The 27,753-nt window shown below is 47.0% G+C and overlaps 1 protein-coding gene across 1 annotated transcript in view; it reads right to left on the reverse strand.

Annotated features, from left to right (window-relative positions):
* Positions 1–27,753, reverse strand: part of RFX2 (regulatory factor X2) — a gene marked incomplete at its 3' end in the record, with an annotated part of 743,615 nt that overhangs the window by 421,654 nt on the left and 294,208 nt on the right. The window contains 1 exon segment of the mRNA XM_044090762.1: positions 10,069–10,336. Coding sequence (XP_043946697.1) covers positions 10,069–10,336 — 268 coding nt within the window.

The following is a 27,753-nucleotide window of genomic DNA, read 5'->3' on the forward strand; positions in this document are numbered from 1 at the left end:
AGATGCAGTGGGATATCCATCTAGCTAATGTAACTTTCATAACTGGTTACTTAGCGAAAGACACGAAAAGTTGCTCCGATTTGCAAGAAGCAGCTTTCCTGTGCAAATAAAATCGCAATTATCTATGCACATCCAACAAGTGCAGTCTGTATTAACCTTTGTTTTGAAAGTTGGGGAAGAAAACAGGCAAATTGATGGCTTGATTGATATTGGCCTTGGAGGCCACTTCAGGCAAGAATGAAGAATTAGTCCTGATACTCTGTCCTTATGGAAGACCAGGTACGGGGGTTTTGTACAAAGGGCTTGAAGTTCAGACACCCTCCTAGCTAAAATAATTGCAATCAAGAAGGCAATTTTCCAAGATAAGAATTTTAAGTCAACTGAAGCTGCAGGTTCAAAGGGTGGGCCAGTTAGAGCCTGAAGAACTAAGGTTAAGTCCCATGGAGGAACCGCATTCTTGACCGGAGGTCTTAACAGAAAGGTGCCTTTCAAGAAGGTCCTGCATATCTTAGAGGAAGCTAAGGGTCCAAGGTTGTCCCCGATGTGGAAATGAGAAATGGCAGCCATCTGAACATTCACAGAAGAACTGGCCCCTTGATGAAAAATGTGGGACAGAAATTCAAGAACTGCTGGAATGGGAGCCATAAAAGGGTCCAAATCCCTATGTTTGGCCCAAATGGAAAAACGCTTCCATTTACTCTTGTAGATCTTCCTGGTAGAGGGTTTATGTGCCGCTACCAGAATAGATTTTACAGGAGACGAGATACCGGGAGCCCTAGCCACTAGTGGAACTGGATCAACCAAGCTGTGAGCTTGAGGTCGTCCAGATTCGGAGTTGGCAATCCCAAAGGATGAGAAATCAGATCCGGAATGGGATCTAAGACCCAAGGAGGAGCTATGATGTGAGACCGCAGATATGGGAACCAGATCTGACGAGGCCAGAATGGGGCTATGAGGATTATTTTGCTCCACAACTGACAAGCTTTCTGCAGAAATTTTGTCATTAGTGGAAGAGGAGGATAAGCATAAAGAAGACCGGGTGGCCAAGCATGAACCACAGCATCTCTGGGACTCTTCCCCCAGTGGGGGAATTAGAGCAAAAAATTTGCTGCACTTTGCATTTGAAGGAGAGATCATAGCAAGGCTGACCCCATCTGAGGAAGATCTGTTTTGCTACTAAGGGGTTTAGAGACCACTTGTAAGGGGTGAGGATAGAACGACTCAGCTTGTCCACTAGAATGTTGGACTGACCCGGAATGTGCATTGCTATCAGAATACGGTTGGTGGAAATCGCCCATTCCCAAACTTTCATCGCCTCTCGACAAAGAGGGTAAGACCTGGTTCCTCCCTGTTTGTTGATGTACCAGACCACCTCCATGTTGTCCGTCTGAATTGCAATAGTCCCCGGAGGAAGAAGGTCCTGAAGGGCTTGCAACGCTAAAAGCACCGCCATTATCTCCAGAACATTGATATGCAGAACGGTCTCTACAGGGGTCCACGTGCCTTGGACGGTTCTGCCCATGCAATGCCCCCCCCCACCCGAGGCAAAAAGCGTCCGTGGTCAGCGTGGCTTGGGGTTGAGACATCACAAACGGTCTCCCTTCCCGAAGCTCTCGGGAATGAAGCCACCAAAGAAGGGAGTTCCTGCAAACCCTGCTTAGGGGAAATCGGTGAATCCAATGGGTGTAAGAGGAGGGACCATTGGACCTGGAGGGTCCAATGAAGGACTCATGTGCAGACGGGCAAGAGGAGAAAGACTGATGGCTGCTGCCATGGATCCTAGAGCTCTCAGGACTAATTCTGCGGGTGGGGCTGGGGACTGTAGAAGCGCTATTATATGAAATGACAAGGTGCGTAACCTGTCCGCTGTCAGAAAGTCCTTGGACTGAAGCGTGTTTATCCTGGCCCCTATGAAATCCAGAACCTGAACAGGATGAAGAGACAACTTCCTGAAATTTATGGTAATGCCTAGGTGATGGGCCAAGAGTAAAGAATAATCCCTGGCAGAACAGAGTGGATGCCTGGTGGGGCCGGTGAGGAGCCAGTCATCTAGGAACGGAAAGACCTCAATTCCCTGAAGTCTCTGGTGGGCCGCCACAACTGCCATGACCTTGGTGAACACCCTGGGGGCTGTGGTGAGGCCGAACGGGAGGACCCTGAACTGATGACTGGCCCCCCAGCCGAAAGCGGAGAAACCTCCTGGATCGCCTGTCCATGAGAATGTGGTAGTACGCATCCTTGAGGTCTATGGAGCACATCCAGTCATTCTCCTGCAGAAGGGGGAGAATAGATTGTAGAGTAACCATCCAGAATTTCTCTTTGGCAATGAACAGGTTCAAAGTTGACAGGTCAAGACTTAAGTCCCCCGTCTTTTTTGGCACCAAAAAGAACCTGGAGTAATTGCCTAACCTGGACTTCTCTGGGGGGGACGTGCTGGATGGCCCTTTTTTCTAGTAATTTCTTTATTTCTGAAGCCGCAGCCTCCCCCTGATTGGGTGAGACCTTGGGGAGGCGCTTCCCTAGCGGGGTAAGATTCATGAAGGGGATAGAGTAACCTCTGGATATTATTAGCAGCACCCAGCGATCTGTAGTAATGGACTTCCAACTTGCCAGATGCTCTGAACAATGCCCCCCCGACTGCCTCCAGAGAGGGACTGTCGGGCAACCCCTCAGGTCTGCTGCACGGGTCAGTCGGAGAAGGGTTCTCTCGACCCAAAATTCTTCGGGCCCCCTCTGCCTCTGGGCCGGTGTCCACCTTGTCCTCTCCTGCCTCTGAAGGACGAAGGGTCTGGAGCAGGATGGGACTGCTGAGACTTCCGAAACCACATCTTCTTCTGTCCTCTCTGGTTCCTTGAGAAGGACCTTTGAGGAGCCGAGAAGCAGATTTCGATGGCAGAGAGCGTCTTCCCGTCTTTCTCGCTCTGGAGTAGTGCATCGCGGACGGTTTTGCCGAATAGCGTAGAACCATCAAAGGAAGCATTCGCGAAGGATGCCTTGAAGGGTTCCGCAAAGACAGAGCCAGGTGTGGAGCCGCAAGGCGACCCTTGCTCCGCTGGCTCTAGCCGCCCCCTCCGTGGCTTGGGAGAAAAGCCGCATAGAAGTGTTAGATATCGACTTTAGAGTGGCTATGCAAGCCGAGAAGGTTAGTTTGTCCTCAGCCGCCATGGACTCTGGGGGAGACCCAGCGCACTCTTATCAGATCCCGCTGACGATTAATGACGTGTGCCAGATAATTCAGCACCCTTATAGAAAAGGTGGCTGAAGCAAACATCTGCTTTCCAATGCTATCCATCGTCCGAGACACTCCTTATCAGCGGGATGGAGTGAAGAACTTTCTTGTGCCAGTTCCTTCTTGGTGGCAGCCGCCACCACCATGGCATCTACTGGGGAACATTTATTCCATGCCGGCTTGTCAAAAGGGGGACTAAGGATTTTATCCGGTCTCCTAGGGATTGTCTCCACAGTGTCCGGCTCCTTCCAAGCCTGGTAGTAATCAAGTCTACCAGGGGGTCGGCCGGGGGGGGGGGGGCACCCAAGAGGTAGATGGGCCTGTGTCAAACGCCTCCAGAAGCACAGACTCATCTGAGGAAGGTTTCTGGGCTGACCACCCCCCTCTAATGCACAGCATTTCCATAATGTCTCCAAAGGAGACGTCTTCTGGGGGTGACCTGGGGGAACCTTCCCCTTCCTCTAAGTCCGTGTCCTCCATGAGGGACTCGGGGGAGTCCAAGTGCTTCCTCTTACAGTTTCGTTTGTGAGGGACCTCCTCGGCAGGACTGTCCGAGGAGGGCTCACCAACGGGGTCATATTCCACTACAGGAACTAACTGGGGCACAGACACAGGCTGTCCCTTGGAGCCGGACGATGGAAGATGGGATCATATGCGAGGGAATGAAGGGTGGATCTGTAGCACGGACCGGGGACTTCGAACTCCTCGACAGCACCTTCCCCACCACATCGAAAGCCGAAGGTGAACCACTCTCCCCTGGCTCCGAGAGTAGTCTCCTCGGCTCCAACGTGAGGACCAGCGCCAGAGCCGACGTGATCGGACCTGAAAGGGAAGTGTGCTCCGACAGCAGCGGAGCCGAAGGAACACTCAGCCCTGCGGATCTGAAGCTCGGCTCTTGGCCCCGAGAGCTCGGATCCGAAAGATGACCCGATAAACTTGAGGGTAAGGCCGGCATCGAAGTAGAAACTATCGGCGCCGACTCCCCGGCTCCAAAATGACTCTGATCCGACGGCTCCGAAACCAGATAGTGGATCAGAGAAGGATAGATGGGTGCAAAGAAAGGGGCCGAGCTCCGCCCGGGAGGGGGGGGGGGCAGGAGCACTCCCATCTGCATCTGGGCCTGCAGGAATCGACGCATGATCCGGTCCATATCTGCGTCAGAAAGACTCCTGGTAGACCTAGAAGTAGACGTCAAGGCAGGCCGGGAAGGCCGCCTAGATGATCTCGAAGGTGACCAGGACTCCTCCTCCGACTCCAGAGAGAAGCGTGGGTACAGAGCCGAGATGGAAAAGACCTGGAAACCATCACGGGGGTACAAATCAGTTTAGCTGGCGGGTCCGAAGGGGCTGATTCGGCCCGCCGCTTGTGACTCTTGTGCCTATCTCCCTCTTTTTCCCTCTCTCTAAGCCTCTTCTCTTTCTTAGAAAAGTCCCTCTCTCCCTGGGCAACAGTGGGAGATTGAGTCCCAGCCAGGGGAGGGGGAGCTGAAGGCTGGACAATCGCAGCCACGACTGGCACCACTGAGGGAGAGGAGGAGGAAAAAGAATCCATGGGCAAGAGTCCCACCAGGATTAGCTTGTTCCTCCTGTCCCTCAGAGCCCGGGGGTTAAAGGCCGTGCAAATCTGGCAGCCTGATGTTAAGTGGACTACCCCCAGGCAGAGAATGCACTGAGTGTGGCCATCCACTGGGGACAGCTTATGACCACACTCAGCGCATTTTGAAAAAATGGCCTTAGGGCCCTCGGCCATCACACTCAAGCACACACCCTAAAACACACAGTAAGGGGAAGGGAAAACACTAATTTACCACTAAAAGGAATTAAAAAATGATTTAACTTAACTAACGGTCTACTATACACACACACAAAAATCGCTATAATTTTAGCAAAAGATCTCCCAAATTCCTCTCACCTAAAACGCCAAGAGCTCATCCCTTATGCTTCAAGAAGCTGCAGCAAATGAGATCTGAGGACTGGAGGGAGGCAGCAGGGTATTATGGGTAAGGGGGAGGAGCTGAGAGCTCAGATCTTTAGCTTGGAAAGCTGCCAGCTTGGATCCAGGTCGGATCCGATACATACAGGTCGCTGATCAAATGAAGTTAACTACTTCAGATTGAAGGGTTCCACAGCCATCAGTGCTTGTAGCTCAGACACTCTTCTAGCTGAAGTGATGGCCAGAAGCAAGGCTGTTTTCCAAGAGAGGAATTTTAAAGTCTGCTGATGCAGCAGGTTCAAAGGGGGGAAAGCGTGAGCTTTTCCAGTACAAAGTTAAGGTCCCAAGCAGGGGTGGGTCTCTCCTTGCTGGCCTTAAGTGGTCTGCCCCTCTCAGGAACTGTTTGATAAGAGGGCGCAAGAAGAGAGGTGGCGGTGGCTCAGTGTTTTAATGAGCAGAAATGCTGAGGCATGTATCTTAATGGAGGAGAAGGACAGGCCTTTGTAGAGTAGATCCGCTAAGTAATCCAGGATTAGAGACAGGGAGGGCAGAGTTGTGTCCTCTCCATTATACAGAATCCAGGAGCAGAACCTTTTCCAATTATCAGCATAGGATTTTCTTGTACTGGGTCTTCTGGCTTCAAGAATGACATCCAGCACCTGCTTGCTTAGGGTTGCTGGGAGAGAATTCAAGGAGTAAGCCATACTGCAAGATTTAGGCTTTGCAGTTGTGGAAGCAAAATCTGTCCCTCCTGCTGAGAGAGCAGGGTTGGGTTCTGGTGTAGGTCCCAGGGTGGCACCAGTGACAGGCTGCACAGGAGTGGGTACCAGTGCTGACGTGGCCAGTCCGGGTCAATCACAATTGTCCTTGGTCTGTCCTGTCTTATCTTGAGTAATACTCTTGAGAGAATGAGCAGATGGGGAAAGGCACAGATTGAGCGATTTACTCACTGAAAAGATAGGGCCCTATTGTGAGAATTCCTGGTGCAAAATTTGCTGAGCTGGTGGTTGTAGGGGGAGGCAGAGAGATCCACCTCTGGGGTCCCCCATTTCTGAATCAGAAGGTTGAAGGTTCTGGGCTCCAATTGCCACTCGTGTGGGTCTAGGAGATTTCTGCTCAAGTTGTCTGCCAGTGAGTTTTGTTTGCCTGGCAGGAATTGAGCTTGCAGATGGACTTGCATGTCTAAGGCAGTGTGCCACAGAGCCATGGCTAACCTGCAGAGTGGGTAGGACTGGGTTGCCCCCTGCTTGTTGATGTACCACATAACTGTGATGTTGTCTGTTTTTATTAGCAGTTGTCCTGGAAGGAGTAGGGATCTGAAAGCTGTCAGGGCATTCTACACAGCTAGCATCTCTTTTTCGCTGATGTGCAGATGAATTTGACTTGGGCTCCAGTTGCCCTGAATGCATCTGCCATCTATGTGTGTTCCCCAGGTATAGTCTAATGCGTCTGTGGTTAGGGTCTGGGTGACATGGGGTTGAGAAAAGGGCAGTTCCTTGTTGTGGTAGCATGCTTCTGCCCACCAAAGAACTCTGTCCTTAGACAGGGTATGATAAGATTGACTGTTTCCAGGTCCTGAGAATGTTGGCACCAAAGACTTTTTAAGTACTACTGAAGTTTCCTCATATGCAGTCTTGCATATGAAATTAGCAGTATACATGAGGCCATAAACCCTAGGGCCTGCAGTATTTTTCTTGCAGACAGCTGGGTTCTGGTGGCCATTTGTTTGATGTAGTCTGTCATAGACTTTTTTTCTGAAGTGAGGAATGCCATATGGGATGTTGTGTCCAAGCTTGCTCCCAGGAATACAATCTTTTGACTGGGTACCAGTTTTGATTTCTTTTTGTTGATGGTGTACCCCATGGAAGTGAGGTGTTTCACAAAAGTCAGGTGCTGCAACAGCAATTCCTGACTGCCCACCTGAATCAGGCAGTCATCCAAGTACGGGAAAATTTGGATAGTTCTCTGCCTGCAGTATGCAATGGCTGGACCAAGGCATTTTGTGAAAACTCTTGGGTGCACTAGATAAGCCAAAGGGAAGTGCAGAGAACTGATAATGCATACCTCCTGCCCTGAAACGTAGATACTTCCTGCATGACTCCCTTATGGGGATGTGCAGATAGGCTTCTTTTATGTCTAGGGTGACTAACCAGGCATCCTTGTCTAGCATAGGAAGAAGCTGTTGCAGGGTAAGCATTCTGAATTTTGGTACCACCAGGAAGGTGTTGAGAATTGAAAGATCCAGGTTTGGGCGCCAAGAGCCCTCTTTCCTGGGTACCACGAAGAGTCTGGAGTAGAATCCTTGACCCCTCTGTTCTGCTGGAACTGACTGAATCGCTGTGATACTGAGCAGGGAAGCTACTTGGCTTTGAGCCTCTGCCCACTGGTTTGGAGGAAGGTCTGGGAACCCACTTGGGGTTGGTAGTGAATGGAAATAAAATTAGTACCTATGGGATACAATGTTGAGGACCCACTGGTCCTGTGTGATGGACATTCAATTTTTTTGCATGAAGGGCAAGTTTTCCTCCTAGGGGCACAAGCAATTGGGCAGGGCTGGGGAGTGGAGAAGTCATTGTGACTTTTTTCCATAAGAGGTGGCTTACCACTCCCTGTTTTAGGGGTGGGGGCACTCCATTGCTTAGATCTCTGCATACCCAGAAACTATAGTCTGGGTGGTCTGGCCTGGAGGGGGCTGGAAAGGACCAGTGTTTGGAAGGGCAATGCCTACTGAATCTAGGGGGTTGCACCTGTAAGAATTCTTTAACAGTCTGCATAGACTTAGCTTTTTCTTCCATCTTTTTAAGAACCTCTTCTGCTTTGGTGCCAAACAAACTGTCCATGTTCAAAGGAGCATCTAGTAACTTTGATTTGACATGGTCTGGCAAGGTCTGCTCCTTGAGCCAAGTATGTCTTCTCAGTACAGATCCAGTGACTGCCGCCCGGCAAGATGCTTCTAGGGCGTCAAAGCCACACTGCAAAGTATGCTTACTGACTTGGCGAGTGCATAAGCTCCTGCAATTCTTTATTTTCTGCACAGTCTGTAAAGGTTGCCACTTTTTGTTTAGTAAGTTCTATAATATGCTGCTGGTACTTCAGCATGTGAAACGGACAATTCAATGCCCTAATAGCAAGAGTTGCAGAGGTATATACCTTCTTACCCCATCTGTCCAAAGCTCTGCAAACCCTGTCCGAAGGGGTGGGATTCTTGGCTGTAGTAGCCTTGATACCTTTAGGTCCCTGGGAAATGATCTCTGGGTCAGCAGTAGGATTCTTGAAAAGAAATTAGTGAGTGTCAGATACTCTGTAGTACCTGTCCGGTTTCCTAGGGGCAGGAGGTAAAGTGTCATGAGAAAGACTGGATTCCATAAAAACATCATCAAGAACATCCAGGACAGGGGGTATTGCTAAAGGCCTGTGCTGAGGCAACTCTAGGAATTCTCAGTCTCTTCTTGGTCTGAGGATAGTCTTGGCATTCCCAGCAGAAATGCTCTCTTAAGGTATGCAAGGTTTCACCAAAAGAAAATTCCTCTGGAGGAGAGGCAGAGAGAATGGATTCTTCTGCATCTAAATCCTCATAAGCAGATAAGGGCATGTCTTCATAATCCAAAATCTCAGAGTCATCTGACTTCTGGTCTGTACAAGCTGTAGGGGACTGGTCTCTTTCTCTTAGCTGGGGAAGGCCGACATCCCCTAATCAACATAATAAGGTCTTCTGCTATTCTAAGCATTTGTTTTTGTGGCATGGGAACAGGTGCATGTTCTTTGGTCGTCAGTTTTCTAGGTGTAGTGCATACTCTGGGCCTAAGAAACTCAGTAGTTTTGGTTAAAAAAAAGTCATCTGTTTGAGTCGAACATCGGTTGAGCGAAGAACTGCCTCAGAAGCCGGTGCCTGCATAGCGGCTCTGGACGGACTCCAAATGGGTCTCGGTAGAGGCCTGCGAATCCATTGAATTGGGCATCAGGGGCTGCAAAAGCACCTCACTAAGTGCGGACTGGTGACTAGCTTAACGGAAGCAGCATCAGCAGCTTTGGACCTATGCATTCTGTCTCTGTCTTTATCCTTACGTTTTTTCAGAATAATCGGTAGTCGGATGGCTTACTGAAGCCATTTCAGATAGAGAGTGAAAGAATTTAGTGACAGAGAGCCTGACGACAAATGGTTTGGGCGTTAAATAAGGCACAAAACCAACAGCGAGGTATGTCGTGGTCTGGGCCTAAAAAGGTGAAGCAGTAAGAATGAAAATCTTTGTGAGGTATGCTTAGGCAAGACAATTGTTAACTTTTTCTGACATCAGTTAGAGCAAGAAAAAAGGATCCCCAACAGGGTACTTGGCTTTAGAAGACTGCAGGATTATTCAATTCGTAAACGAAAGCGACCGACCGGCACTTGTGAACTGATTCTGCTTCAGGCTTCTCGGCAAGAAAGACTGATTGAATGGTGTCAGCTGCCTGTTTTTATACCCCTGACGACCTGATGTCAGTTCTGGAGCGACAGCATCCGACACAGAAATACTAAGTCTCTGATATTCGGGCCGACTGAGGGCTACCTGCAGGCAGATAACCCAAGTGTGATGACAGCAACACTGAAAGAACATCTATACACTTTTATTACGAAATGTAAATAAATTACTGAAGTTTTAAAATTCACCCAATTCAATAACAAAACTACACAGGATTCAAGGAAAACTATAACAGAAGTCCAACCATATTGTTATGACAGTAAGAAAACAGCCAAGCTATACAAGCAGATTAAATGTCTTGGGTCACTTTAGAGGGTTTTTTTTTTTTTTTTTTTTTTTACACACAATTACATTTTCTTTCAAACACATCACATAAAGGCGAATGAAAATTACAACTACAACAGAGATATATCATGTTACTAAATGATTGTTAAACCAGCATCTTACCGTTGCTGGAGATGTCCGAGAATTATGCGTCAGGGTATGCCTGTTTGTATCCATCCCTCCACCATGGATAAGATAAGTTCCAGAGCCAGAAATAATCTGACCAGCCCCAACATCCATCGCAATGCCCACCATGCTGTGAGATGGTACTACAGTAGGGGTCGAGACCACTGTAGTCACCTGGGCTCCACCACCTTGTGTTTCAAAATATGCTGCTCCACTGTTCTGAGCATAGATCTGGGCATCTGGATTATATGAATAGGCAGTACGTCTGTTAAACAATCAAAGCAAATAAATTAATAGGAGTTAGAAGCCAACTCGCTTGTAATTTCAGTCTAGAGATCCACCTCATCTCAATCTCGTCTGATACATTCTTCAAAAACATAAAATAAACTAAGAACAGGAGACAAAAACAATTTTATTGATGCAACTAAGGCATGCTAAAGAAGTAAGTTGATATAAAAAATAAAAACTTCAGGTGCCTTTCACTGAATGAAACAGCAAAAGGATGAGAAAACAAAAGCACTGAGGAACACACCAGGTCTTCAAAGATGCTGTAGAAATTAGGTCATAAACATGAGCCACAACCACTGCTAGAAAAAAGTAAAGTACAGTTGTGTGCACTTACCATAAATGTAGATGTTTGAGTGTATTCACTGTTGCAGTCATCACCTGTGGGTTTATCCCTGCTGTGGTAGCCCTCAGCCGGCCCGAATACCAGAGTCAATGTTTTTGTGCGCTGGCTGCTGTCGCCTGTAGTCTGACTGTAGTCAGACGTCAGGTCATCAGTACTATACAGTAAGGCAGCAAACATCATTACATCAGTTTTTCTTGCCCATAAGCCGTCAGAAGAACAAGGGAAAAAAGAGAAGTGGTCCTGGTGGTCTTAGCCACCTTGGGAAGCATGTGTCCCCTTAGGGAAAGGTGTAAAATGGGGGATGGAGACAGGAAAATCAAGACTGCAACAGTGAATACACTCAAACATCTACATTTATGGTAAGTGTACACAACTGTACTATATTCTTCATGTTTCACTGTTGCAGTCATCACCTGTGGGAGGATTCCCAAAGCTGAGGTAAAGAGAGGAAGGATAAGTAGAGTCCTAGGTATGGGTCAGGAGGCCTTGCAGAATTGGAGAGGCAAATCCTGCCCTAGCCTAAGAAAAGAGAGGTAGGTGGTAATGCTTTGTAAAGGAATGGACAGAGGTCCAGGAGGCCGCTTCCAATATATCCATGGTAGGTACTCCTCTGAGGAAGCCAGTGGAAGTGGAGGTTGCCCTAGTGGAGTGGGTACGGATCAACTTAGGGACGGGTTTCCCATGTAGTCTATAGCAGAAATGAATACAGTGTGAACTTCATTTGGAAATGGTTTGTTTGGAGATTGGCTTCCCCTCTGCCCCTGGGGCAAAGCTTACAAGAAGCTAGTACGTTTTTCTGAATGGCTTAGTGCAGTCCAGATGAGTTGTCTCTGCATGTCTAGTGAGTGTAGAATTTTTCCCCCTTGTTTTGAGGGTTGGGAAAGAAGGTGGGAAGGTGTATGGCCTGGTTAAGGGTCACATCAGATACCACCTTGGGAATAAAGGAGGGATTAGTCCTCAGGAAGATTCTGCATGGAAAATTATGAAGGGCTTGACAGCCATGAGAGTTTGAAGTTCTGAGACCCTTCTGGCTGAGGTGATAGTTAGTAGGAAGGCAGTCTGCCAGGAGAGGTATTTCAATTCTGTTGAAGCAGCAGGTTCAAAAGGAGATAAGCTTAGCTTCTCTAACACATAATTCAGGTCCCAAGGTGGAGTAGGAGGTGTTCTGGAGGCCTGATATTAGAAGGAATTCTGAGGAATTGCTTAATCAAAGGATGAGAGAAGAGGGGTGGGTCTGAATCATACTGGGCACAAATGGCCGAGGCATGGATCTTAATATAGGAGAAGGAGAGGCCACTATTGAGCAACTCTGCTATGTAATCCAGGATGAGAGGGATGGAAGCTTGGGAGGTACTGCCCCCTTTTGATAGTTTCCAGGAGCAGAATCTTTTCCATTTTCCTGCATAAGATTTTCTTGTGCTGGCCTTCTGGCCTCTGTGATGATGTCCAGGATCTGTTTGCTTAGCAGTGACTTCTTGTTAGTTTTTAGTGTATGAAACATGCTGAAAGTTTGAGAGTCTGTAGGTCTGGGTGCAGCACCTTCCCCCTCTCCTGGGTCAGGAGGTCTGAAGTTAGGGGAAGCAGCTTCGGGGGCTATAAGGTCAGACTGTGTAGTAAGGGGTACCAATGCTGTCTGGGCCAATCTGGAACAATGAGGATGGTCTTGGGTCGCTCCTCTCTTATTTTGATCAGAACCTTTGGAATAAGGGGCAGAGGAGGTTATGCGTACACAAAGAGGGAGCTCCAGGGGAAGGTTAAGGCATCCACCTTCCATGCTAGGAGGTGATACTCCCTGATACAAAACCTGTGCAGCTGGTGGTTGAGGTGCGAGGCAAAGAGGTCCACCTCTGGGGCCCCCACTCCTGGGTAATTTGCAGAAAGACTTCTCTGTGTAGCTGCCATTTGTGGGGGTCCAGTAAGTTTCTGCTTAGGTGGCCTGCCAGTGTTTTGTTGATCCCTGGTAAGTATTGGGCAATTAGGTGTAGCCCACAGAGGTGGCTGTAAGCCACAGAGTCATGGCTAATCTGCACAGGGGGTAAGATTGGGTGCCCCCCTGCTTGTTGATGTACCACATTACTGTGGTGTTGTCTGTCTTTATAAGGAGGACCCCTGGCCTGAGATGAGGTTGGAAGGAAGTCAGAGCATTTTGCACTGCCATCACTTCTTTCTGGTTGATGTGCAAGTGAAGTTGCTGGGCATTCCAGAGGCCTTGGGTACACCTGCCTGCTAGGTGAGTGCCCCAAGCTATGTGTGAGTCGTCGGTGGTAACAGTCTGGCTGGAAGGGCAGAGGATGAAGGGAAGACCCTTGTTCATGGCACAGGACTCTGCCCACCAGAGAAATTCATCCCTTATGCAAGGGATCAGTGGGAGAGTGGTCTCTAGGGACTGAGTGCTGACACCAAAGGTTCTTTAAGTACCACTGAAGCTTTCTCATGTGAAGCCTGGTGAGAGGGATGAGAAGAATGCAAGATGTCATGTATCCCAGGACTTGCAGGAACTTCCTCGCAGTGAGGTAACTTCTGGAAGCCACCTAGGTGAAGTAGAGAGGCAGGAAGCTTTTTTTCCTGGGGATAGGAAGGCCATTAGGGTTTCTGTGTCTAGCACAGCTCCCAGGAAAACAATTTTCCTGGTGGGGTTTTTCTTAAATTTCTCTTTGATGGTAAACCCCAGAGAAGTTAGGAGTTTTTTGACAAACAGAAGATCCTGGAGCAGCTTTTCTTTGCTGTTCGCCTGAATAAGGCAGTCGTCCAGATTAGGGTAAATCTGTATATTTCTATGTCTTCAGAATGCTATGTCTGGGGCCAAGCATTTGGTGAATACGCTGGGAGCAGTAGATAAGCCAAAGGGCAATGCAGAGAAAATACAGTTGTGTACACTTGCCATAAATGTAGATGTTAGAGTGTATTCACTGTTGCAGTCATCACATTTGGGTTATCTGCCTACAGGTAACCCTCAGCCGGCCTGAATACCAGAGTCTTTGGATTCCTGCGTCGGATGCTGTCTCTTCTTCCATGACGTCAGGTCGTTAGGGATATAAAACATGCAGCCAGTGCTATTACATCAGTTTTTCTTGCCCCAGATGTCAGGTGCCCCCACAATGGGAAGCAATTATATTTTATGTTACACCTCCAACAAAAAGCAAATACACCAGAAACTTAAGTATGTCAAGCAAAAAAAGGCTGAGCCAAGAGAAGTCCGGGGGCTGGAGGGAGGGTAACCAGGACTGCAACAGTGAATACACTCGAACAGCTACATTTATGGTAAGTATACACAACTGTAATATGTTCTTCATGTTTCACTATTGCAGTCATCACATTTGGGTTGATTCCCAAAGCTAAGGAAGGGAGGAGGAAGTTAGAGAGCATTAGGACCAGCTATTAAGACCTGCAAGACTGAAGTGGCAAAACCAGCCCTGGATTTAGAAAAAATAGGCATGTGGTAATGCTTGGTGACGGTATGTACAGAGCTCCAGGTAGCAGCTTCTAGGATGCCCTGGTGGGGACTCCTCTGAAAAAGGCTGCAGAGGTAGATGCAGCCCTGGTGGAATGTGATCTTATTCCCTGAATGGTGGGTTTTCCATGGTGCTTGTAGCAGAAATGAATGTGATGGGCTATCCATCTGGAAATGGTTTGCTTTGAAATGGCCTTCCCCTCTGCTCCTGCAGCAAAGCCAACTAGCAGCTGCTCAGATTTTCTAAGAAGCTTAGTCCTGTCCAAATAAAATCTAAGTCATCTGTGCACGTCCAGAGAGTGCAGTATTAATCCCCCTTTGTTTTGTGGATTAGGAAAAAAAAGTAAGCAAATGAATGGACTGATTTAGGGCCACACTAGACACCACCTTGGGTCCTGAGGGAAACCCTGTCTGCATGGAAGATACTGAAGGGTTCCACTGCCATGAGGGCCTGTAATTCAGACAGTCTTCTTGCTGAAGAGATGGGCTAGGAAGGAAGGCTGTTTTCCAAGAAAGGAATTTTAACTCTGCTGTTGCAGCTGGCTCAAAGGGGGGGGGGTGAGCTTTTCCAATACAAAGTTAAGGTCCCAGGCTGGAGTGGGGCCTCTCCTGGGGGTCTTAAAAATTTGGCCCCTCTAAGGAATTGTTTTAGCAGGGGTGGCTCAGTATTATAATGTGCAAAGATGGCAGAGGCATGAATTTTAATTGATGAGAAGGATATGCCCTTGTGGAGCATTTCTGTTAAGTACTTAAGAATATGAGGTAAGCTGGGCACTGTTGTGCCCATCCCCCGAGTCTGGCTCCAGGAACAGTATCTTTTCCACTTTTCAGCATAGGATTTTCTAGTACTAGGCCTCCTTACCTCCAGAATGACATCTAGCACCTGCTTACTGAGGGATGCTATTGGAGAGCTCAAGGAATTAGCCAGGCTGCAAGGTTCAGGGTTTGAAGCAAAGGGTGCACAATTTGGCCCGCCTCCTGGGACAGCAGGGAAGGGGTCTGAGGCAGGCACCATGGTTCCAGCAGCGTCATACTGCGCAAGAGGGGGTACCAGTGCTGGCATGGCCAGTCTGGTGCAATCAGTATTGTCTTTGGCATGTCCTGTTTGATCTTTAGCAGATCTCTATAGGAAAGTCAGAGGGGGAAAAGCATAAACAGACAGGCTTTCCCAGGTAAAGGATGGGGCATCCACTTTCCAAGCTTGATTGTGGGGTGTCCTTGTGCAGAATTTGTCCAATTGGTAGTTCTGAGGGGAGGCAAACAGGTCTACCTCTGGAGCCCCCCATTTGTTGCTCAAGAGGTTGAATATTTTTGGTTCTAGTTTCCATTCGTGTAGGTCCATGTGATTTCTGCTTAAGTCGTCTGCCAGTGAATTTAGCTTGCCTGGCAGGAATTGAGCTTGTAGGTGCACTTGGTAGCTCAAGGCTGTGTTCCACAGAGCCATGGCTAGTGTGCAGAGATGGTACGAGTGGGTTCTCCCCTGCTTGTTTATGTACCACATAACTGTGGTGTTGTCTGTCTTTACAAATAGTTGTCCTGGAAGAATGCGGTCTTTGAAGGCTGTCAGGGAATTCTGTACAGCTAACATTTCTTTTTGATTGATATGCAGGTGCATCTGTATCGGGTTCCATTTGCCCTGAATGCACTGCCCTGCTAAGTGAGCCCCGCATGCATAGTCTGATGCGTCTGTTAGGTTTGGGCGGCAGGGGTAGAGTGAAAGGGAGCCCCTTGTTATGGTAGCAGGCCTCTGCCCACAAAAGGAACTCTGTCATTATACAAGGAATGATAGGAATCATCGATTCCAGGTCCTGAGAATGTTGGCACCATAGGCTTTTTAGATACCATTGTAGTTTCCTCATATGCAGTCTTGCATATGGAATTAGCAGAATACAAGAGGCCATGAACCCCAAGGCTTGCAGAATTTTCCTTGCAGATAGCTGGGGTTTTGTGGCCAATAGTTTGAAGTAAATTGTCAAATAAACGTGTTTCTCCAGAGAGAGGAAAGACATCAGTTGTGTTCAAGCTTGCTCCCAGGAATACAATCTGTTGGCAGGGTACTAGATGAGATTTCTTTTAGTTTATGGTGTACCCCAGTGAGGTTAGAAGTTTCTTTATGAATGCCAGATGTTGTAAAAGCAAGTCCTGGCTTTCTGTTTGACTCAGACAATCGTCCAAGTATGGGTATATTTGAATATTTCTCTGCCTGCAAAATTCAATGGCTGGAGCTAGACACTTTGTGAATACCCTGGGCGCAGTAGATAAGCCAAAGGGAAGTGCAGAGAACTGATAGTGCATGGAGCCTGCCCTGAAGCATAGGTATTTCCTGCAAGATTCCCTTATTGGAATGTGCAGGTAAGCTTCCTTTAAGTCTAGGGTTGTCAGCCAGGCATCTTTGCCTAGCATAGGAAGAAGCTGTTGAAGTGTTAGCATTTTGAATTTTGGGATTACCAGAAAGGTGTGTAGAAAAGAGAGGTCTAGAGTAGGATGCCAGGAGCCGCCTTTTCTGTGTACCAGGAAAAGTCTTGAATAAAAACCTTGCCCTCTTTGTTCTGTTGGGACAGAAGAGAGAGAACCTGCTGTTGGGCCTCTGCCCACTGATTTGGGGGCAAGTCTGGCCAACCAATCTTCTTTGGGGTAGGTAGTTTGTGATACTGGAATCTGTATCCTTGGGAAACTATGTTCGAAACCCATTTGTCCTGGGGTAATGAGTTCCCAGTTTTTTGCATGCAGGGCAAGCTTTCCTCCTAACGGGAACAGGCAGTTGAGCAGTACTTGGAAGGGTTAAGGTTAAGTCATTGTGCCATTTTCCGTAGGGGGGTGGCTTACTACTCCCTGCTTTGGAAGTGGGAGCCCCCCACTGCTTAGGCCTGTGCACAGCCTGAGACTGTAACCTAGGTGGTCTGCTGTTCCTGAGTTTGGACTGAGAAGGCCTAGAAGAGATTGGAAAGGACCAATTACTTGAAGGCCAATGCCTACTAAATCTAGGAGGCTGTACTTGTAGGAAATCTTTAACAGTTTGCATAGAGTTAGCTTTTTCCTCCATCCATTTGAAGGCTTCTTCTGCCTTGTTGCCAAAAAGGCGGCCTTGGTTTAAGGGAGCATCCAGTAATTTAGCTTTAACATGATCTGGCAAGTTTTTCTCCTCAAGCCAAGCATGCCTTATACGTACAGACCCAGTGACAGCAGCCCTGCAAGATGCTTCTAAAGCGTCAATACCACATTGCAAAGTACGTTTACCAACTTGTTGTGCAGAATGCAATAAATTCTGTAATTCTTTGTGTTCAGCACAGTCAGGAATCAACATCATCTTCTGTTTAAGTAGTCCCATAATATGCTGCTGATACTTTAACATATGAAACTGGCAATTTAAAGCCCTAATAGCCAAAGTAGCAGACGTGTATACCTTCTTACCCAATCTGTGCAAGGCTCTAGTATCTCTATCAGAAGAGGCAGGATTATTGGCAGCAGTAGCCTTAATGCCTTTTGGTTCTTGGGAAATGGTTTCTGGATCCGCAGTAGGATTCTTGAAGAGCAACTTGTGACAGTCAGGTAATCTGTAATACCGGTCAGGATTTCTGGGAGCTGGAGGTAAAGTGTCTGGGGAAAGACTAGATTCCAAGAAAGCATCATCTACAATGTCCAGAACAGGAGGGATAGCTAAAGGCCTGTGTTGAGGAAAGAGCTAAGAATTCCCTAAGCCTCATTTTGGAGTCAGAGTAATCCTGGCTTTCCCAGCAGAAATGCTCCAAGAGTGTGCAAGAAAAAAAAAAACTTCTGGAGAGGAAGCAGAGGGAATGGAAACCTCTGCATCAGAATCCTCATAGTAGAGAAGGGCTAATCCTGGCAATCAGAAGGAACAGAAATTTCAGATCCCTGATCAGAAGAATCAGAAGGAAAATCAGTTCCAAGTCTCTTAGAGGGGGAAGGCTGGCTTCCCGTAATTAAGGTAATAAGGTATTCAGCCATTCTAAGCATTTGTTTCTTAGGCATACGGGCTTGGGCCTGAGGTTTGGAAGTCGGTTTTCTAGGCATAATGTGAGTTTTAGGCCTGGATGAAGATAATGGCATCTGTTTAAAATGCAAGTGTGTAGGCCTGAATACACCCTCAGAAGCTGGTGCCTACACAGTGGCTCCACACCCATCCAAGGTAGAGACATCCACAGGTTCCATATTCGAAGAAGCATCTCGCGGCATGCCGGACTCCGAATGGGTCTCAGTAGAGGCCTGCGAATCTGAAGTAGCGGGGTATCAGGGGCTGAAAAAGCGCCTCACTGAGTACCAGCGGACTGGTGACTAGCTTAACGGAAGGGTCATCGGCAGTTTTGGACCTATGCAGTCTGTCTTTATCCTTACTTTTTTTGGAAGATCTGTAGTCAGATGGCCTAAAGTACAGTTTTGTACCTACCATAAATGTAGATGTTTGAGTGTTCACCCTGCTGCAGTCATCACACTTGGGTTATCCTGCCGTCAGGTGGTCCCGCAGTCGGCCCGAGTTCCAAAGTCTTGGTCTGGTGTCGGTTGCAGTCGCTTCTTCCCTGATGTCAGTGTGCCAGGGGTATATAAGAGGCATCAGACACCATTTTCTTCAGTTTTTCTTGCCCCAGATGTCAGGTGCCCCCCAATAGGAGGTCACTACGTATTGCCAATAAAACATGTGAAGAACATACAAAGCATATCTTCAGCTATAAGCAAATACACCACAAAGGTTCAGATAGAAAAGCATAGAAAGGTTCAGCTAGGTCAGAGGGGATGGAGAGGGGGATAACCTGGACTGCAGCAGGGTGAACACTCTAACATCTACATTTATGGTAGGTACAAAACTGTACTATGTTCATCGTGTTACCCTGCTGCAGTCATCACACTTGGGTTGAATCCCAAAGCTAAGGAGGGGTGGTGGAGTTAAACCAGGTTTGAAGAAGCTAGTAGGCCCTGCAAAACTGCAGTGGCAAAGCCAGCTCTAGTCTTAGAGTATAGAGGTAAGTGATAGCGTTTGGTGAAGGTGTGCACTGAACTCCAAGTTGCAGCTTCCAGAATATCCTTGGTTGGTACCCCCCCTGAGAAAGGCTGTAGATGTAGCTATAGCCCTGGTGGAGTGGGACCTAATGCTAGGAGGAACCGGGTTCCCATGATGAGTGTAGCAGAAACGTATACAATGTCCTATCCATTTTGAAATGGTCTGTTTTGAGATAGCTTTTCCTTGTGTTGCTGTAGCATATGATACAAAGAGCTGGTCAGATTTTCTGAAAGCCTTAGTTTTATCCAAGTAGTAACGCAGTTGCCTGTGAATGTCCAAGGAGTGCAGGAGTCTTTCTCCTTTGTTCAGGGGAGTTTGGGAAAAAGGTGGGTAAATTAATGGTTTTGGTTTAGGGCCACACTGGAAACCACCTTTGGCATAAATGAAGGGTTAGTTCATACAGAGACTCTGTCTTGATGAAAAATGAAGAAAGGCTCCACTGCCATTAGTGCCTGTAGCTCTGAGACTCTTCTAGCTGAGGTTATTGCTAGCAGCAGGACAGCTTTCCATGATAGAAACTTTAAATGAGCTGAAAAAGCTGGTTCAAAAGGCGGCAGTGTAAGCTTTTCCAGAACAAAGTTGAGATCCCAAGTTGGTGTTGGTTCTCTCCTGGGCAGTCTTATGTTCTTGGCCCCTCTAAGGTACTGTCTTAGGAGTGGATGTGAAAATAAAGGAGGATCCGTGTTGTAGTGAGCTGAAATCGCTGAAGCGTGGATCTTGATAGATGAAAAGGAAAGTCCTTTGTGCAGCATCTCAGTTAAATATTGTAGAATCTGAGGAATGTTTGCATCAAGGGGATTTTGGCCTTTAGCCTGGTTCCAGGCGCAAAATCTTTTCCATTTGTCTGAGTAGGCTTTCCTGGTGCTGGGCCTCCTGGCCTCCAGAATAACATCCATAACAGCTATAGATAGAGGAGTTGGCTGGTTGTTTAGGTGATTTGCCATGCAGCCAGATTTCAAGTCTTGAGCTGGCTGTGTAGAATCAGACTGTCTTTCTGGGTAAGCAGGTGAGGGATTTGTGGTAAAATCCATGGTGGGCCGTGGGCCATGTTCCTTAGTATTGGATACCAGTGCTGGCGTGGCCAGTCTGGAGCAATGAGTATCATTTGTGGCCTCTCTAATCTGACTTTCAGCAGTACCTTTTCTAGAAGAGGCAGTGGAGGGAAGGCATACACTGTCAATGTTTTCCAACGGAATGCGAGGGCATCTACTTTCCAAGCTTGTGGGTGTATGTCCTTGTGCAAAATATTTGAAGTTGGTAGTTCTGGGGGTTGGCAAACAGATCTATGTCTGGGCATCCTCATTTCTGAGTTATCATTGCAAATACTTGTGGATCCAGTTTCCACTCGTGGGGATCCATGATGTTTCTGCTTAGGTCATCTGCCAATGTGTTTTTCTTTCCTGGCAGGAATTGTGCTTATAATTGAACTTGGTAAGCCAGTGCTGTGTTCCACAAGGTCATTGCTTGCCTGCATAGAGGGTAGGAGTGTGTACCCCCTTGCTTGTTTACATACCACATTACTGTGGTATTGTCTGTCTTTATTATTAGTTGTCCTGGGTGTAAGAGGTCCTTGAAAGCTGTTAGGGCATTCTGTACAGCTAGCATTTCTTTTTGATTGATGTGCAGATGCCTTTGATCTGTAGTCCATTTTCCTTGAATGCATTGTCCTGCCATGTGTGCTCCCCAGGCATAGTCCGATGCATCTGTTGTTATAGTTTGCCTAGCTGTGGGTAAGATAAAAGGCTGACCCTTGTTGAGGTGACATGCCTGTCCCTACCATAGAAACTCCTGTTGAAGGCAGGGAATGAGTGGTATCATTGTTTCCAAGCTGTGGCTGTGTTGAGTCCATACGCTTTTCAGGTACCATTGTAATTTCCTCATATGCAGTTTTCCAAATGGTATTAGTAGTATACAAGATGCCATGAATCCCAAGGCCTGCAGAATTTTTCTTGCAGGGAGTTGGGTCTTTGTTGCCATTATTTTGAAGTATTGAGTCAGTTGCTGTTGCTTGTCTGGCGTGAGATAAGCCATCTGGGCCGTTGTATTCAAGCTGGCACCCAGGAATATTATGTTCTGTGAGGGCACTAGTTTTGATTTGTTTTCATTTACTGTGTACCCTAGGCAACTTAGAAGGTGTTTGACAAACGCCAGATGTTGTAAAAGAATGTCCTTGCCTTCTTCTTGAATAAGGCAGTCATCCGGGTATGGGTATATTTGAATTCCTCTTTGTCTGCAGTATGCAATTACTGGTGTCAGGCATTTTGTGAAGACCCTGGGTGCAGTAGATAAGCCAAAGGGCAGTGCAGAGAATTGATAATGGGTTGAACCTGCAATGAAACGGAGGTATCTTCTGCAATTTTGTCTGATAGGGACATGCAGGTATGCCTCCTTGAGGTCCAACGTTACTAGCCAAGCCTTCTTGCCCAACATGGGAAGAAGCTGCTGTAGTGTTAGCATCTTGAATTTGGGTACTTGTAAATAGGTGTTTAGAATTGAAAGGTCCAGAATGGGTCTCCATGCTTTGTCCTTTCTGGGGACTAGAAACAGTCTTGAGTAAAATCCTTGTCCTTGCTCCTGTGTAGGTACCTGTTGAATGGCTCATGTCCATGAGAGCTGTAATTTGTTTTTGTGCCTCTGCCCATTGATTTGGTGGCAGGTTTGGCATTCCTTTTATCCTTGGTAAGGTGTGGAAATGCAATCTGTATCCTTGTGAGACAATGTCTAGGACCCATTTGTCTTTTGTGATGATGTGCCACTTGTCTGCAAAAAGTGCCAGTTTTCCTCCCAAGGGAGCTGCCAAGAGAGATTTGCTTGGCAGTTTGACGGTTAAGTCATTGTGTTTGTCTTCTGGTAGTTTGTGGCCTGTCTTCTCCTTTCTGGGTAGCGGCACCCCATTGGCGAGGTTTGTAAGGGCCTTGTGATTCACCTCTGCCCCTTGGGCGTCTGTATTTGCCCCGCTGTGGTCTGTCAGAAGCTGGAAAGGACCAATTTTTTGTTGGCCAATTTCTGCTGAAACGAGGGGATTGTACCTGTAAAAAATCCTTGATCATCTGCATAGATTTTGCCTTATCCTCCATTTTCTTTAAAACCTCTTCTGCTTTGACACCAAATAAGACATCCTGCTGTAAAGGTGCATCCAATAATTAACATGATCAGGCAGGGTTTGTTCTTTTAACCAAGCATGTCTGCATATGACAGACCCAGTTACAGCTGCTCTACAGGAAGCTTCCAATGAATCAAATCCACATTGTAAAGTATGTTTGCCCACCTGTTCGGCTGCATGCAACAGATCCTGCATTTCCTTGAATTCAGACTGTTGAGAAGGTGTGCTCATCTTTTCTTTTAATTGAGACATTAGGAATTGCTGATATTTCAGCATGTGGAATTGACAATTTAGTGCTCTCATAGCTAGAGTAGCTGAGGTGTATACCTCCTTTCCCCACCTATCTAGTGCTCTGCAGTCCCTTTCAGAGGGTACAGGATTTTTAGCCATAGAAGCCTTAGCCTCTTTGGGACCCTGGGAAATTGTTTCTGGGTCAGCAACAGGGCTTTTGTAAAAGAATTTGTGAGAGTCAGGTACTCTGTAGTATCTGTCTGGTTTGGCTGGAGCAGGAGGTAGAGTCTCTGGATTTAGACTAGATTCTAAGTAAACATCATCCACGATGTTTAAAACTGAAGGGATAGCAAGTGGTCTGTGCTGGGGAAGTAAAAGGAACTCTCGGAGTCTTTTCTTAGAATAAGAGTAATCCTGTACTTCCCAGTGGAAATGTTCCCTCATGGTATGTAAAGTTTCCCCAAAGGAATAGTCTTCGGGGGGAGATGCTGAGGGGATAGAGTCTTCAGCATCAGAGTCTTCATACGGGGGAAAGGAGTAATCCTGCTCCTCAGAAGAATCTGAGGAAATTGAAACCTGGTCAGAGGAAGCATAATCCTCCTCTTGTCTTGGCCTTTTGTCTGAAGGGGGATGGGATACCCTGATTAGGGTAATCAAATTTTCAGCCATCTTAAGCATCTGTTTCTTAGGCATGGGGCCTTGAACTGGAGATTGATGTACAGTCTTTTTAGGTTTTAATGGAGTTTTAAGCTTAGCATAAGACTTAATGGTGAGTGTAGTCGGTCTGAAGACATCTTCTGCAATGCTTTGATATAGTGTGGTTTATACTATCTTCTGCAACCAAAGGTATTTCTACTGCACCAGGATCTCCTTCCGCTCTGGTGTCGGAAGGGCCTAAAGACGATGGCTGCATCGGCCTAGCACTCTCCATTTCAGAATCTGAAGCTGTCTGGGGTTCCAATTCTGCGGTCGACAGGGGCTGCATAGATGCCTCACTGAAAACCGGAGAACCGGCGACAGGCCCAGCAGAGGCCTCGGAGTCTGGCTTGGTTTTAGGCTGCCTGTCCTTATCTTTGCATTTTTTATGCATGCCAGTCATTGGTTGCTCTGACGGCATGGTATAATTAAATTTCCTACCGAAGTAGTGTTGAGCAAAATCAAAACGACCCTTGATAGTTCGTTTATTGAACCTAGTACAAAATCGACAAGCAGTGACGTCGTGGTCTGGGCCTAGGCAATGAATACAATAAGAATGGAAGTCCTTATGAGGTATTTGCTTCCCACAAGAAATGCAATTGTTAACTTTTTCTGACAACGGACAGAGGCAAGAAAAGGTTCCTCAATGGGGTACTTAGCTTTATTGAAGACTTCGGACTGAAATTCGATTCGAAAATCTCAGGTGTCGGCCGACTGGCACTTGCGAACTGCTTCTGCTTCGGGCACCGCGCGGCAGGAAAGACTGAAGAAAATGGCATCGGATGCCTCTTATATAATCACAGAATAAAAGTAGCCCAAGCCAAAAAGAACAAAGTCCAGCACAACAGGACCCGGAAAGCAACAGTCAAGCAAAATGCTATAAATCCTTTTGCGTGGCCAATACTAACACAAATGCAGCTTAATAAAAAGCTTTTATTAGATCTAGTTCGCAAAACTGTGTACAATGTAAATCCAAGCGCTTTCTCCCGGTCGCTACCGGGCTTTATCAAGGTAAAACAGGTTGACAACTCATTTCTTTTAATTTGTACTTTAGACAAGATCACATGATTCAATTAATTAATTCATATTAATGTTTTAAAGTGAAATACAAAAAATAGAAGTTATGTCCTTACCATAACGTTCCATGTGGAGTGTTCATCTCGCCTTTGTTCTTACACATGGGTTCGGAGCCGATCCTCCGATCGAAGGCGAGATGAACACTCCACATGGAACGTTATGGTAAGGACATAACTTCTATATGTGATAGTGTTCAATCTCGCCGTTTGTTCTTACACATGGGTAGCGTCCCTAGCTCCTTGTTCCTGAGGAACTCACGGAAGGACTTTCTTGAGCACAGTGGAACCAAAGGTTGCCCTGTCCCTAGAAACCTTGTCTACCTTATAATGAGAAATGAATGTATGTGGCTTAGACCAAGTAGCAGCCGCACAAATAGCGTCTAGTGGTAAGCGGGCTGCATGAGCCAGGGATGTAGACACTGACCTTGTGGAATGTCCTTTGGGTTTGTGCAAAAGAGTTTGATTTGAAGAATCATAGACATAGATTATACAATCCGTTAACCACTTAGAAAGAGTTCTTTTGGTAACCGCTACTCCTTTCCTGTTATCAGCAAAGGCCACAAAAAGTTGATCAGTTTTTCTGTGATCTTTTGTTCTATCCAAGTAAAACCTTAGCTGTCTGTGAACATCTAATTTGTGCAACATATACTCCATTTTGTTGGAGTGATTCTTGAAGAAAGTGGGCAATTCAATGGACTGATTAATATTATTAATAGAACAAACTTTAGGAAGGAAGGATGAATTAGTTTGAAAAGAAACTCTGTCAGAGTGAAAGATCAAATAAGGGTGCTTAATGGAGAGAGCTTGAAGTTCAGATACTCGCCTAGCGGATGTAATGGCTACCAAAAGAGAGTCTTCCAAGACAAAAATTTCAATGGGCAAGAGGAGGCTGGTTCAAAGGGGCAACATTAATTTAGATAACAATAAGTTTAGACTCCAAGGTGAGGAGATCTAATTGGTGGTCTAATATGAAAAGCCCCTTTTAAAAAGGCTTTACAAAGTCTGTGGGCCATAACAGGAGCCCCACATTCTTCCACATGGAAATTAGAAATGGCAGCCAATTGAACTCTTAATGTGGCAGGAGAAGCACCCTGATGGAACAAGTCTGTTAAAAACTCTAATATTTTATTCAAAGGAGCTATAAAAGGATCCACTTGCTGTGTATTCGCCCAGAATACAAATCGTTCCATTTACTAGAATATGTTTTAGTAGTGGAAGCTTTATGAGAAGCCACTAATATATTCTGAACTGCAGGCGAAAGATCAGACCTGGCTAAGTTGGAAATTGGAGCAGCCAAGCTGCTAGATGGAGGGACAAGAGCGCGGAATGGGGAGCCCCTGACGAGTGAGTCAATAGATCTGGCTCTGGGTCCAGGATCCAGGGTCCCCGAATGCAGTGTGTCATCAGGAAGGGAAACCAAATTTGACGAGGCCAGAATGGGGCAATGAGGATTATTGTCCTGTGTAGGTTTTTGGCTTTCTGGAGAAACTTTGATATCAGGGGGAATGGAGGAAATGCGTACAGGAGTCCCAGGGGCCAATCGTGAATCAGTGCGTCCCTGGGGACTTCCCCTGGAGGGGGTAATAGGGCAAGGTAGCTCCTGCATTTGGCGTTCATTGGAGACACAAACAGATCGCAGGAAGGCTGGCCCCACGTGCGAAAAATCTTGTTCGCAACTGACTGTTTTAGGGACCACTCGTGCGGTAACAGAATTGCTCTGCTCAGCCTGTCGGCTATGACGTTGGATGACCCCGGGATGTGCGTTGCTATTAGAAAGCGACCGTGGACTCCGTCCATTGCCAGATTCTCATGGCCTCTCTGCATAGCTGATAGGACTTGGTTCCCCCTTGCTTGTTTATGTACCAGACTACCGACATGTTGTCCGTCTGAACTGCAATAGTTCCCAGAGGAAGAAGGGGAGCAAAGTGTTGCAACGCTAGAAACACTGCCCTCAACTCTAGAACATTGATGTGCAGATTGTACTCTAAATTGGTCCATTCGCCTTGGACTGTCTGTCCCTGAAAGATGCCCCCCCACCCTATCAGGGAAGCGTCCGTGGTCACCGTAACTGTAGGCGTGGGTAGCACAAATGGTCTCCCTTTTGGAAAGGTTGCATGTTTGAAGCCACCAGTTTAGGTGTGTTTTGCATGTGTTCGTTATAAGAATCTCGTGAGTTAGACGTAGTTGTTGGAACGACCATTGTGCAAACAGTAGCCATTGTAGGACTCTCATGTGCAGTCTTCCCAAGGGTATTGCAATAAGAGAAGCTGACATGAGTCCCAAAACCTTCAGTACCAGTTTTGCTGGGGATTTCCTGGACAAGAGAAGAAGACGTATGTGAGTCTGAAGTGAAAGTATCCTTTCTGGAGGAAGTCTTAGAATTAACTGATGTGTATTTAATTCCGCTCCTATGAATAAGATACTTCGTGATGGCTGTAGTAAGGATTTTCGAAGTTTACGGATATTCCTAGGTGAATACACAGTTGAAGAGTATAGTCTCTGGCCTGTACTAGTTGGCTGGGTGGTGGCAGAGAGGAGCCAGTCGTCCAGATCACGGAAACACCTGGAATCCTTGGCGTCTCAAGTGAGACGCTACCACTGCCATGCATTTGGTGAAGACCCTGGGGGCTGAGGTCAGACCAAAGGGCAGGGCTCGAAATTGAAAGTGACTGGCACCCAGCCGAAGCCAAATGATCTCTGGATGCCCTGGCCATTTTGATGTGGTAGTATGCATCCTTCAGATCTATTGAGCACATCCAGTCGCCCTTCTGTAAGAATGGAAGGATCGATTGAGCGTGACCATTCGAACTTTTCTTTCTTGACGAAGGTATTGAAGTCGCAGGTCCAGAATGGGCCTCCAGTCCCCTGTTTTCTTTGGAACTAAAAGAACCTTGAGTAAGTCCCGAATCCTTTCTGGTCCGCTGGGACTGGTTGGATGACTCTTTTTTCTAGCAGCTTTGAAATTTCTATAGCTGCTGGCTCTAGAGATGGGGCGGTACATCTGGGAGTCTTTCTTTGGAATGGGATGGGATAGAAAAGGAATATTGTAACCTCTGGTAACCACGCTTTTACCCACTTGTCTGTAGTTATGTTTTGCCAGGCCTGAGGGTATAAAGCTAGCGACCCGACTGCCTCCAGAGCAGGACAGTCGGGCCTCCTCTCAGGAGTGCTGGAAAGGTTTACCAGGAGTGTATCCCTGTCACCTTGATTCTGCGGACCCCTCTGCCACCAGGGCGGCGTCTTCCACCTCTGCCCCTCCTCTGCCTCTAGAGGCATCACCCTGTGTGCCTGGGAAAGATCCTTGGGGTTTTCAAACCACATTTTTCCACCATGTTGCCCTTTGGGGCGGTCTGGTTGGGGTGGAAAAACGGACTCCGACAGCAGACAGAGTCTTTCCCTCCTGCTCACACCGGGTAAGGGTCTCCTTTACTTTGGGGCCAAAGAGAGTGGCACCGTCAAATGGGGCGTTAGTAAAGGAAG

The sequence above is a fragment of the Protopterus annectens genome, chromosome 13.part0 (assembly GCF_019279795.1).
Source record: "Protopterus annectens isolate FY-2018-M chromosome 13.part0, PAN1.0, whole genome shotgun sequence".
NCBI classification, from domain to species: Eukaryota; Metazoa; Chordata; order Ceratodontiformes; family Protopteridae; genus Protopterus; species Protopterus annectens.